This window comes from Oxyura jamaicensis, chromosome 4, assembly GCF_011077185.1.
Source record: "Oxyura jamaicensis isolate SHBP4307 breed ruddy duck chromosome 4, BPBGC_Ojam_1.0, whole genome shotgun sequence".
In the NCBI taxonomy this organism is placed as follows: domain Eukaryota; kingdom Metazoa; phylum Chordata; class Aves; order Anseriformes; family Anatidae; genus Oxyura; species Oxyura jamaicensis.
Genome location: NC_048896.1, coordinates 68,720,722 through 68,734,234, shown reverse-complemented (window position 1 = coordinate 68,734,234; position 13,513 = coordinate 68,720,722). Strand labels below are relative to the sequence as shown.

The window sequence follows — 13,513 nt, the reverse complement described above, 5'->3', positions numbered from 1 at the left end:
TCCATCCTTTGCACCCCCCCCTTACCCTTCCTTTTTTTTTTTCCATTTCAAGGAGGTTCTGTGTTGAAAGGATCTGGGCAAATATACACATTTATTGTAAGATACCATAAATCTTATCAGCTTGTTCATCTTATCCTGTGGCAACAGTCAATTATGTTCATTTGATTCAGACTGGTTTGAAACTGAGCAGAGAGCACCTCCTGGAATGCCTGTCTTGAGTGACAAAGCCCAGAAGCTGAAGCAGCCAGGGCTTTTATTCCCAACAAGATGCCTTGAGAAATTTCAAACAATAGGGAAGCTTTGAATAGTCCTTGGTTCAGGGGTGTACTGAGCCCGTATGAGTAAAATAAAATGGTCAGCAGGAAGACTGCCAGTACAGGAATGCGGTGGTGGGGGCGGGTGCTATATTTTGGGCATTCCTGCTTCCCAATCCACCATTTGGAGAAGCATCTCACGGATGGATTACTTAAAAGGCAAAAGGCATTAACAGAAAAAACTTATAAAGCCAGTTCATCTCCCTGGAAATGGACCTCAGGGGCGCAGCAGAAATTGTGGCAGCACAGGGCTGGGCTGTCATTTCTCCTGTCACTGGTCAAGGAAAAAGATTTTTTTTTTTTTTCCTCCTTAACTGCTTGAGGCAGTATCTGCTTTTCATAAATCCTGCAATTAAGACCTCCTTTTCCCCCTAACAGTGCTGCTCACCGTGGTCAGAAACTTAGCTCGGAAGAGGCTGAACACGGGGCGGATTGCTGGTTGTTGTTTTGGTTGGCTGGTTCGGGGGCCTTTTTTTTGGAGAAGCTGAAACTCAAATCCATCCTCCAGAGCAGAGCTCCGTGGGCGCAGACAGCACCAACGGGTGACCACGGGGCGAGCATCAGCGCCAAGCCCCCGGCAGGGGGAAGTGTCCGGCAGCAGACGGGCTGGAGGAGAGCCCCAGGAGCAGGGACGGGTGGGGGTCCCACAGGGGCTCCAGCAGCACCCTGCTGCCAAACCCCTACCAACCTACCGGGGCAGACTGAGCAGCAGCTTACAGCATCCAGCTCTCCCTCTCCCTGCTTTAGAGTGTTGTCATCCGTTGTTTTGGCTTATCCTTCCTCCTCTGCAGGGGTCTCAATGAACATGAAGCAATTCTCATGTTGTCTGGATTTTCTTATTGCAGCATTAACTTTTTCTCTTTAATATTAACATTCCAGAAAGGAAATCTACTCTAATTTATGCCATAAACTCTACGCTCGTTCAAGAAGAACGCTGTCCAAACTACCTTCTAAGTTTTTATAAACTTATGCATGCAAACCTTTTTTTTTAAATTAATATCTACAGCTGACATTAAAGAAATATTTTAAGATTCAAAACACTACAAAGATCTAAGAACCATCCCCCAAAAGCTTAGTGTGTAATTAATTCAGTGTTGAGAAAAACATTGCTCTCTTTGTTAGATATCCTTTAGATGCTGAGTCCCAAGTAAAAACAACAAAAATAAAAGAACAGAATCACCCATTAAAAAAAAAAAAATATTAAAAGGAGACTTTATCTCCTTTCCAATTTTAATTCTTACTTTTCTTTCCTTTGCCACACAAGAAAAAAGTCATATTTTGTGCTAAATTCACAGGACACATGATTATTCAGTGAATAGCGTGTGTTTTACAGGCCATTAGAACTGCTTTTCTGCCAGCTCAGGGAAAATGAGAGCAAGAGAGGACATAACTGAGAGCAGTCCTCTCCCCTCAGTACGCTGCTGGTACGAGTGGGAAGGGCACAGCAGCACAGAAAGGACGAATGGAGACACCTTAACTCCTCGTGCAATCATTTGCACCATTATTTGTACCCTCCCAAAGACCACAACCCCACCTGCCACTCGGCTTTGCAAATTTGTATGGGGAGAAATTTTGCTTTTACCAGTTTAAAAATAAACTTCTTGGACAAGGACTAGGAGAGAAAACAGAAGTAAAGTAAAGAAGAAAAGAAGTGATTTGACCAAGATCAGACGGCAAATAGACAGCAGACCCGGGACAAATCCCCTGACCTCCCACTGCTCTTCTGTGCTCAGTCTCCTGAGTCCCATGGTACTGGGAGAGCACGGCAGCATCACATCAGGCACAAGAGCAAAGACGAAGCTAGAGCGGGGCTTTCCTCTCTGCTGTAACTTGTAACTTCTAATAAATTCACTTTGTAAATTAAAGTTGGTCTACAATAGGAGTGATAAACCTCAAAACTGAGGAAGATCAGGAATGTGCGCTTTCAACTTACATTCATGTGAGACTCTGAAATTTTATTACTGGGTCTCAATCAATGTTCTAATTTTCAACCAGCTTCCTTCCCCCTCAGCACACCTCTCCTTGCACTTCTCGTTCAGAGACCCAAAGAAAGATTTAGCAAGTGCTATGTTTCAAACATCTGGCCTATGTAAAGATGTTTTCTGAATCACACCCATCAACAAGATCATCTCATTCTGAACTTGTTATTCCCCCCCACACCCCCCCAGCGCAAACGCAAATGATTAAGCAGCTCCACCTGCTTTGTCAAAAGTGCCTAGGCACCCCAACTGTACTGCCCATCAAATTGCTTTAGGCATAGCAGCCCCAACGTGAAATGTGTTAGGTTACAGCTTTGTATTTCTATGGAAAAAGCACTTGTTTTAAGACCCCAGTGGTTCTTTCTTTGCAATAACTGCATATTGCATTAAGTACTTAAATATTTTAATTTAAAAAGTGGTCTTTTTATGAGATTTTAATACTGCACTAAATTCTGAGAAGCTTACTAACTCCTGGAGAAAAGGAAACTAAAGTGGAAAAGCAGGCAAGAAATCTCTACTCAGCAGGTCCTTGACACATGCATAAACAAATTCAGTACTTGGTTTATTCAGCAAAATATGAGAGTACATCAAAAGAGTTCCTGGGTAATAAAAAAGTATATTAAAAAAAGAGCAGGCGTACTTAGTTGCCCACAATTCAGGACCATGTAACTTCACTTCTTCTCACATCCCACAGACCTGTGGCCAGGATGCAGGAATGTGAACCCTTAACTGCTGCCTCAGGGAACCACGGAGTGTCCAAGCACCTCGGCTCCCCGCGTGAGAGATGGGGACAACAGGACAGTGCAATCCTCCACCGCAATAAAAGCACTACTGGCAACAGGATGCTTCCATGTGATAAAGTATCAATCCTAAAAATGTAAGATAGGTGTACTAAGGTGTTACAAAATGGACAACGTGATATTCAAATACAGAGAGCTTGATGTGTGTCCAAGCAGATGATTTTTAGAAGCCACTGCACATATGACTTTAAAGTCAGAAGTTCAGCTAAAATTGTTAGAAAGAAAAAAATCCTCTAAAAACACTGTATGGGTTCTCAAAACACAAAGACCAGCAGCAGAGCTACAATCTGTGTGATTTTTTTACTCTACCTCTGCCATTAAGCTTTCACTGCAATTTCTACTTCCATTATGCCTCAGTTGTTTGAAAGGACAGGAAAGCTACCATTTTTAAATCAGAAACCACCAGTTCCGAACAAGAGTGGAAGTCTTCAGTTTATGTCTACAAATGGCTTCATTCTTTTCACGTATATAAACGTGGTACTTAGGGACAGTGGTTTAGTGGGTAGTATTGGTGGTAGGGGGCATGGCTGGACCAGATGATCTTGGAGTTTTTTTCCAACCCTAATGAATTTATGATCTGTATGTAAAAATGAATAAAATAGTCTAACAATTCTCAAACTGCATAACTTTCAATAAACTTTCACAATGGAGTGACAGTCTACCAGTGAGTACAGCGGGGCAAAACAATTAATTACTTCACAAGATTTTTAAGGTTACTAAGACTAATAAAATTAAGTAATCTAGGTCTAGAAGGAAAGAAATTCTTTTCCTCACAAAGAGAACACCTTCAAAGTACTATAACTTCAGCAGCATATGGCATTTACATTTTCATCTAAATCTTTAAAGAAGCCCATTATTTCCTTAGATTTGAGAAAAGAACCCTGCTTTATTTCACCACACCAGCCATAAATTATTCATTAATTCTGTTTGCTAACTCTGTAACTGAGCCCAGATGTTTCTGCTGGAGAGGCATTCCACAAGAAAAGTTAAATATAGCAAGCTGTGCGGAGGGAGCAGACCTCTTTCTTTCACCACCACAACATGCTCAAATATTAACTTGAAAGAATATAGTGAAAACATTTGAAAAATATTCTGAATATGCAAGTCTGTGAAATGCCACAATATGGGGCCAGTACGATCACATAGTTTCACGTAAAAGAGCCCCCCTGCATTCCACCTGGGTGCAGCTCACGGTACTAGTGCTGTTGGTAGGAAAGGTACTCTCACTTTCACTCACCAGAGTAAACAGAACATTTACAAGCAGGGGAACGCTCCTTGCCATGCGTCATTTACAGATATAAATCAAGACTGAAGTTTCCAATTACAAGAAACGCTTCCCAGCCTGCTACCAACAGCAATAACTATGGTGATGAAGAACTGAGAGCACCCTATGGAATTTCTTAGGGAACTGACATAGGAACCTAGTGGTGGGAGTTTTAAATCCATCTCAGTACTTCAGAAGAACTTCATCCATTCCACGCTAGCAAAGATGATTAATGCTGAAGTTTATAATCCAACACTAGGATGCAGTTCTTGGTAAAAAGAAGGGAAGCTACAACCTCCAGCTACCCGTCCAGATGCTGTTTCTAGTACTCTACAGCAACTGGCTTAAGCTGATTTGTAAATGCCTGTTTTAAATTGGAAACTACTCCTACTCACTACACAGTCAGAAAAAGTGAAAGAGACAGCTTTGAACAGTACAAAGCCGTGTTCTGTTTTGGAGACTGTTCTCAGGCACGCAACACTTCAGTTGCAAACAATAATCACAGGAGAGATTTTAAAAGGTCACCCAGTCCCTTTGCCCTGCTTCAAGACAAGATCAATCCTATTTAAATCATATTTGGCTAACATGTTCTTAAATACTTCCAGCATAACAGATTTTATACGATGATTTGTCTGGGAGGAGGTGTTAGAGACTGCTGTGGCAATGACACCGCTGCCTTGGAACCAAGTATCAGTTGCTACCATTCGACTTTGCCTCACTTGTAGAGTTGCAGGTGGGCAACTTGTAATCAACTATCAACTCCTTTGTTCTTTAACCACCTGTGTCTGTAGCAGATTTTGCAGTAGATGTTAAGTCTAACTGTACTTTCAACAGAGGCAACATTTGCCAGCTAACAAATAGGCAAATAAACCTTAGCACATGTATTGTTAGCCACCTTAGAACAAAATGAAACCGCAGGCTGGTACAACAACGTGACTACTGAGAAGACTGAAGTCATAATTCAAGCATGGGAAGGTGTACTAGCACTAGCTCAGTGTAGATAATGTTAGGAATAATGGAATGGCGGTGCAGGTCAACAGTCTTAGGGCAATAAATGTCTATTTTTTTTTCCCTGGTCCCCACTGCCAGAAGTCATCGTTATTTCTGGTAGCTAATCAGTTAGCACAAACAACAGCTATCACAGCACATCTACCACAGACAGCAACCTCTTTATTTCTGCTGTGTAGACAGATCTTAAGGACATCTCACTCCAACTTCAGAGATCAGCTGGAAAGCAGCCAACAAAAAGAAAACCAGAACTAATTTTATTCAAGTTAGTCACCTCAGCAGAAATTACAGTTGAGTCCACCTATATGTGGAAATGTTTCCTCTCCAGCTCCTGAGGAAGACAGTTATGCAATGTTAAACTTAGAAACCGGACCCATTTACAGTCCAGGGAGATGGAAGTTGACAAAGGATCCAGAGGCGGCAAGAAAATAAACACCATATGTCAGAAAGTGAAATGTCCTCTCTGATTTATTTTTGTTTTTGTGGGGTGGGAGGCTTAGTAGAGTGCAGGTGCAAAGAACCAAAAGAAGTCAGAACAGAACAGACACTACTTTAGATTACCCATTTTGAAAAACAACCAAAGGAACTACTGTTCTACTATGGAGAGAATATTACAGCAATTTAATTTTTAATCTCCTTTGCACCGCATGAATTTCTAGAGCACTGCTGAGCAAGATTGTTCTTGTGCAACAACGCCAGCACCTGCTGTATTTCCTGGTTCATGCATAGTAACAGAAGTTACAGGACAGTTTCAATTTGGACAACTAAAGTTAGAGAGTGACATATCAAACCTTACAAGCAAAGTCTTAGCTACAAACTACATATAGCAAAGACCGATTCTTCAAAGTTACTGCTTTTAGGTTGTCCCTGTGTAAGTAAAAAACAGGCCCTCACATCGCTATCTGTATACCTCAGTTTGTGCCTAATTCTTTCTCCACAGGTACTTTGTTTGAAAACAGGGATAGAACACCTGTTAATTTCAACAACAGTTCAGCAAGCAGTTCACTCTATAATTATAAAGGTGCTTACGGGAGAAGGCAGCCACACTAAAGATCTACCTGCTTGTGTGACCTGTTACTTAACTAGAAAAAGAAATGTCACAAGGAAGAATTTCTATTAATCTATTTACAGTAATCACAACAATTCAAACGACTGAGATCTAAAAACGTCCTGAGAAGCTCCCAGGTTTGAAAGTCTTACATGGCCCACTCACTTAATGCACACATACAAACTGATTATATCCCAGCAGAATTAGGACCAGATGGGTTTCTGCTGTAAACTTGTTTTGTTTAAAAGACTTGTTCTGTTCCCTTTATTTTCCCCATTAAAACAAACAAACAAACAAACAAAACAACAAAAAAAACATACTCAACATCTTAAAAAAAAGGAAAGAAAGAAAAAAGAATGTTTACTTTGGTTGTGCTAAGCAGCCCGGTGCTATAATACTGCAAGCTTCATCTGGAGTCTGCAGCGCGGTAAGTTCCACCATATTAACCATCACATCCGTCTTGTGGCCAGGAAGCTTGGGAAGCACAGAAAGTATCTTCTCTGCAAGATTGTCGCCGTGATGACCAACTGCTCCTGGGAAGGGAAAAAGCCCCCAACAATGTCAGGTATGTAACTATAAGGGAAAACAAAAACACAGGGAACTGGGAGCAAAATAATAACCACGTGTTTTGGGGAGAAGGACAGTGGTAGTCATAATATCAAGGCCATATTTAGCTTTTCAAAGATATTTTCCTACAAAAAAATGATTTCTGGAATGGCTGAAGTTTAAGATTGATTTAGAAGGCATAATTTAGACTTAGCTGTACAGCTGTTTGATATTCACTGATTTTGCACATATATGCAAAATGCTTTACTCTGCATAAGAGAATTTTAAGATGAGATTTGCAATGGTTACTAAAAAAGCAGGCAAACTAAAGAATTAAATATACACGCACACATGCAAAGTATAGTTTTCTACCTAAACTAACGTGGCTGTGCTTAAAAGGGCTGCATGCAAGCTGCATACATAGCTACACAGATAGGCAGACATAACATTAACATAAACAAACCACCAACAACATGCTACCATCAAGGTCCTCTCTCCTTTATAGACTGAGGGCAGCAGAGGTGAAACCACATGAGATGACTAAAAGAGACGAAGTTGGCATGTTTCTTCCATTCACCTGAATACGCGTGCTGTTCCTTCTATTCACCAGCTCTAAACGCAGGCACTACAACCAACTTGAAAAATGTTAAGCCTGTGAGCCAAGCCCAAGAAAAACACGATGCATACCATGGATGAAAGAGTTGGAGAAGGGAAATAGAAACTTCATTGCCTTTAAGTCAGGAAAAAGTCCAAGGTATTTGTATTCTGCAAGCTTAGCTATGGCTGACCAGGCTGCACACCAGTGTTGAGCTCAGTATTGTTCTTCTGGCTTTACCCAAGGAAATAACAGAGACTTCTGAACCCACCTTTGAGTGGCAGTAAAAGGATTTTTAGACTATGGTCCCACTCCACAGGAGTCTGCCGATGAGGCACCCTAACCATTCTCACTTCTGATCATTTCCAAAAGCAAGGATGAAAAGGGAAGAGAAGTAAACTCAAGCTGCATGCTGGCAGTGCCTCCAGCTGCAGAAGGCAAGGAAGGCACATGTGTCCAGCACATGGTGCTAGTGGAACGGGGACACCTGGCCGCTCAGCTGGATGAATTACCAGTTTGTTTCACCAGAGACTGTTGTAGTCAATCAGAATGACAGCAACTTTCCTTTCTACCATCCCCTGCCAGACTCAGACCACTGAACTGCAGATGAGATGAGCCGGGTTGTCTTTGCAGCTCGCTGAGCCATCTGCTCTCCAAAAGCCCCAGGTTCCTCTTACGAGGTCAGCCTCTTGTCAGCCATGCTGCATTTATCAGCGCCCGCAAACGTACAGGCATGGAAAGCAGATGGCAGTCCTTTAAACCTTCACCCCCCCAAAGAAATGGAAGCAACACCTCCCTCTCCACACTTACCTCACACGAGCTAGGCAAGACACCAAACGAAGCTAGCAACACCTCAAATCCAAGTAAACCCGCATTCACTGGAAGTGGTTCCCCTCCTCCCTCCCCATTGCTTCCAGGACAGTCAACAGGGTGCCCAGCAGCTTCTTAGGACCACCAGGGTTCAAGGCAGCTGTAACGCTGCCAACCCGCACACCTACCGGGTGTGAAAGTGGCGAGGAGAGGTTGTCTGACCAACGCACCAGGAATCCGCGTGCCTGGCCCTGAGGATACCGGAAATCTGACAGAGCAAGCTTTTCTGATTTTACTTCGTCTTCTCACCAGAGTGACAAACTGAAACAAGTGACCTTTGATGCGAGTTGCAACTGGCACAATTGTCAAAGTCGACCAGCTGTATCGTGAACTCAAACCCCCCCAAAGCACAGATGACATGCACACACAAAAATATTTCCCTAAGCCCGCCAGCAGCCGTATAATACACCATTTATACTCAAATTCTTTGGGTCACAGGACCAATGTGAGAACCTGGGCTGCAGGAAGCCTTGGAAGTCAGTCACCAAGCACAAGGAGTTCTCCTACAGAGATGCTGCGTGCTAGCCTACAACTAACGCAGCTAATTTCCGTGGCTCATTAGAAGCCAGGGGCTTTTCCTTCGATCAAAGTTTAAATATGCGTCAGTGTGAACCAAAACAGTATGCAAGGTGTTTCTTGCCCCTCCTATCAAGCCTTCCTAAAACCTTCTGCTTTAACTACTTCACAAATTAGTTTAGGACTGGTGATTTTGGAAAAACACAAGGACAAAGCCACCTCAGTTTTTGTGCTGTTTCAATGCTGCACGCTCATCTGATGCTTTTCCAAGCAAGATGACCACTAGGAAGACTTCACGCTGAAGAAGTTCTGTGGGAAGTTCCTATGACACAACTCCCTTGGGCAGTGCATCACCTCAGTGAGAAGAGGGCTTAAATTATCAGAAAGCAGAAATGTTTTCTGCCATCTCTCACAGCAACTGGACCATGTGCAGAGTAGTAAATTGGGAGCCAAGAAACACCTAAGCATCTGCTTAAGGCTCGCATAATTCTCAAGTCCCTTGCACTGGCCAGGCACCTGCTGTTGTCTTTAAATATGCAAAACTCTCTCCAGTAGCTTGCTTATCTCAGTGGAGCTACCGCAACACATTTAACATCTGAAGCATTGAAAACCTGTTATACAAAGTCATGGGCCTGCCTCGCAATAACAGAATCTTTACAAACCACATCAGAGCAGAGTCTGCACACTGACCACAGTGCCATGTTTACAGCACTTGAATATTTTCAGCTGCCATCAGTCCTCACAGCTGAAGCTTACAACCTCAAACAACCATAATCGTTTTCACATCGGCTGCCTCCTGCGTCAAAACCCCAACCTCCTTCATAAAATGGGGACTACTGTACTTCACAGACCTCAGTATTTATGCTTCCAAGGCCTTACCCTATGCAGCAAGGAAAAATAAAACATCTTTTTCTGTTTCATTTAAGACAACAGCATCAATCCACCAACACATCAACTTGGAAGATGCCTCAATCAGAAAGCGCATGAGTAAAGCGGTGTAAATTGGTAACACGACAGATAGAAAGAAAAGGTACCACAGACAAGTAAAAACCAACAGTCTGAAACAAAAGTTATCAAAAAGAGCTATTAATCAGAACCAGGCTTTACCAGAAAGGCACGGGCCTGCGTTAGCCTTCACTCTTGTCTTCTGCTATTACACAGTACGGCAATGGAGGCACATCACGGCTCTCTAATCGCTGTGGCTGCTCCAAGGAACCGTACCTACACGGCACTGATGTGGGCTGAGCTCTGCTCTTTATACCCCTGAAAAGGCTGCACGCATTACAGCCAGCGCAAGGTGTGACGGAAAGCTGCTACCTGGCTGGTAGCAAGGGAGGTGATCCACTAAGTTAGAGCTGAGCTCGCAGCTTTGTATGGCTGTGGGGAAAAGTTCCTGCAATTCTGACTGAAACGTGGAAAGGTGCTTGGGGAAGACTGAAGTGCTGCTGCTGAAGGTACTGAACTACCACTTCCAGACAAGCTGCAATGACACTCACGTGAGAGGTATTAATCAAACCTGCATTAACCACACAGTCTGGCAAGCTAGAAAAAAACGCTTCTTAAAAGGTGTGAATGGTGGCAAGGTGGTGACTGAGAAACATACAAACGGAACATGGGGTTAGAATGCAGTATCACAAGGTAAACATCTAGTGATGCAAGTATCAGAAAAGAAAAAATGAAGGGGAATTAAGGTACCAGAGTTAGCTCTGACCTTAACCACTATAATTTATTAGAGCCCCACTCTAGTTGGAGGATTTTTTCTGCTTCTTAAAGCATAAGTCATGAACTTTAAAACAAGCAGGCAAGCTAAAGCAGCACTATGCATGCACACAGATCAGGGACAGCACTGGCAACAATGTTTTAGACAATCATAATTCAAGCAGTGAAGACAACTCAGAAATAGATGTGCTGCAGGTGCAATATAGTGCCATGCACTTGCTACAGGTCAAGTGGCAAAACTTTGGCCTCAATTAATTACTACAGATGATGCAAACAGAACCAGTCTGCACACACTGCAACACCAGCAGGCCCATAAGCAATACAATGGAGCAAGCAAATGCAGCTGCTCCTGTATAAACTATTCTGAGTTTCCTGTTTCCCCTGAAACAGGGTCATTCCACAACAGCCCGATACAAACTTCTGCAAGGGCACTGGCCCTGCATCTTGTTGGCAGCTCATCTAATTACACTTCCCCTTTCTGCCCTTTTGATATCACATCTTACCAGGTTAACACACTACTTCATTCACTAACCTTAGAGGTTGATTACAGTGCTAAGTAGCCTACTCCCAACAGTTTCTCAGCAGACTTACACTACTTTCTGCACTTCTTAATTTTCACATCAATTCTGCATTAATTGGTAGCATCAAATTTACCATGTTTCATTCTTATGCTTTTACTTCCCAAAGTGTTTTATGAAATGTTCTGTACTGTTTCAATTGAAATGCTTTCCACGTTAAAGATGCCTGCTACATGCCATTGCATCACTCAAAAAGTATAATGCGCAGCATCCGGTAAGGTATCTTTGTATATGTATGAACTCTTTGAGGCACATAGGTATAGGTAAGTGTATGTGTAGGCGTGTATCTGCTTAGACAGGTATAATGCTGTGGGTGACAAGTATGATATGTTGGCACATGCCTTGCAGCAATCCACAGGCCACAAGCTTAATCCAGCAGGGCATTTCCTTCACACCTTGGAATGACACAGGCCCAGCTAAGGTCTCCTATTTGCAGCACAGCAGAAGGGCCAGAAATCGACCTGCAGAGCCTTCTACTTCACTCTTAGTTTCCACAACCTGCTCTGGGGCAACGACGGGTGAGCAACCACCAAAGCCATGATGGTGCACGTGCGCACAGGCCACGAGGACTCGTGCAACCATACAGAAGCCTTTTGGTGCTTTTTTTGGATCTGGGTATGCACGGATGGCAGCCCTCGCCAGCACTTGGCCTCCTTACCGGCGAGGTCCAACGTCCTGTCCACGAAGACGACGGAGGCCCTGTTGGCGGCCATCCTCCTCCTGTTCCTGGCCGGGGCGTAGCTCGCCAGCTCGGCGGCGAGCACCCTGCTGAGGCTCCCCACGGCGAAGCTCTCCTCCCGCAGCCCCATGGCGCCGAACAGGGCGTCCAGCTCCCCCACCAGCACCCTCACGGCCGCCCTCAGCTCGGCGGGCAGCGCCCCCAGCCCCAGCTCCCCGGGGCCGCCGTGCCGGGGGCCGCCGGGCGGCGGGACGAGGGCTGCCAAGCCGGGCAGGAGGCCGAGCTCCGCCGTGAGGGGCGCCAGCAGCGGCGGCCCCCGCAGCACCGCCTCGGCGCGGCCGCCGGGGCCCATCCACCGCCGCAGGGTCTCCTCCAGCTCGCCGGGCCCGCCGCCCTCCGCCTCCCCGGCGCACAGCACGGCGCAGCACCGCACGGCGCCCGCACCCAGCACGGCGCGGACGGCGGCGGCCGCGGAGCCCCGCAGCGGCCCGCTCAGCACGAAGACGGCGCGGGGAGAGCCCCCCGCCGCCCCCTCGTCGGCGGGCAGCGGCTTAACGGCCAGCGCCCCCGCCGCCAGCAGCTCGCCCGCGCCGCCGCCGCCCCAGTGCAGCGCCTCGGCGGCCGCCGCGTCCAGGAAGACGACGGCCCCGCGCGCCCGGGCGAGCACGGGCTCCCAGGCCTGCCGGCACAGCCGCGGCAGCGCCGACATGGCGGCGGGACGGGGGGGAAGGAGCGGCGGCGGCGGCGCTGACAGCCACAACCCCGCGCACGTGCCCGGCCGGCGCCGCGGGTTGACGTGGCGGCCGTGGGCTGGCTGCCCGAAGCGGGGCGGGACCGCGCCACGCCGCCCGTCAGGGCCGGCCCTGCTGCACGGGGCAGGGTGCTTACACCTACAGCAGCCGACAAAGGAGAAGGGGTTAATAGATAATTAAGACGTTTGCTGCCTGAGATGCTCTTCACAGAACAGAATCATAGACTCACTAAGCTTGTAAAACACCTCCAAGATCACCTGGTCCAACCATCCCACTACCACCACTATCACCCACTAAGCCATGTCCCTCAGCGCCATATCTAACCTTTCCCTAAACACCCTCAGGGACGGTGACTCCACCACTTCCCTGGGCAACCCATCCCAATGCCTGACTGCTCCTTCTGAGAGGAACTGTCTCCTCATTTCCAACCTGAACCTCCCTCCCCTGGCACAACTTGAGGCCATTCCCTGTAGTCCTAACACTAGTTACCTGTGAGAAGGGGCCGACCCCCAGCTCCCCACACCTTCCTTTCAGGTAGTTGTAGAGAGCAATAAGGTCTCCCTTGGACCTCCTTTTCTCCAGACGAAACACCCCCAGCTCCCTCAGTCGCTCTTCATAGGACTTGTGCTCCAGGCCCTTCACCAGCTTCATAGCCCTTCTCTGGACATGCTCCAGGGCCTCGATGTCCTCCTTGTAGTGAGGGGCCCAAAACTGAACACAGTACTCAAGGTACTTAAGTCAAGTACTGCTTAGGTCTCTTGCTGGTTCAGCTGGTTTTGTGGCACTGGGGAGCACAGCTAGCATGGGTTGGCTAGATTTCCAGTCATGAAATTAAATTCTTCCCG

At 46.0% G+C, this 13,513-nt stretch overlaps 1 protein-coding gene across 2 annotated transcripts in view; it reads right to left on the bottom strand.

Annotated features, from left to right (window-relative positions):
- The window catches only part of SCFD2 (sec1 family domain containing 2), a 193,194-nt gene extending 180,487 nt beyond the window's left edge, over positions 1-12,707 (bottom strand). For both annotated transcript variants that reach the window (XM_035323755.1, XM_035323756.1), the window contains exons 1-2: positions 11,896-12,707; positions 6,778-6,946 (exon numbers count right to left, since the gene is read on the bottom strand). In XM_035323755.1, coding sequence (XP_035179646.1) covers positions 6,778-6,946; positions 11,896-12,625 — 899 coding nt within the window. In that variant the 5' untranslated portion in view covers positions 12,626-12,707. The remainder of the gene's footprint in view (positions 1-6,777; positions 6,947-11,895) is intronic.
- Positions 12,708-13,513: the final 806 nt, after the last annotated feature.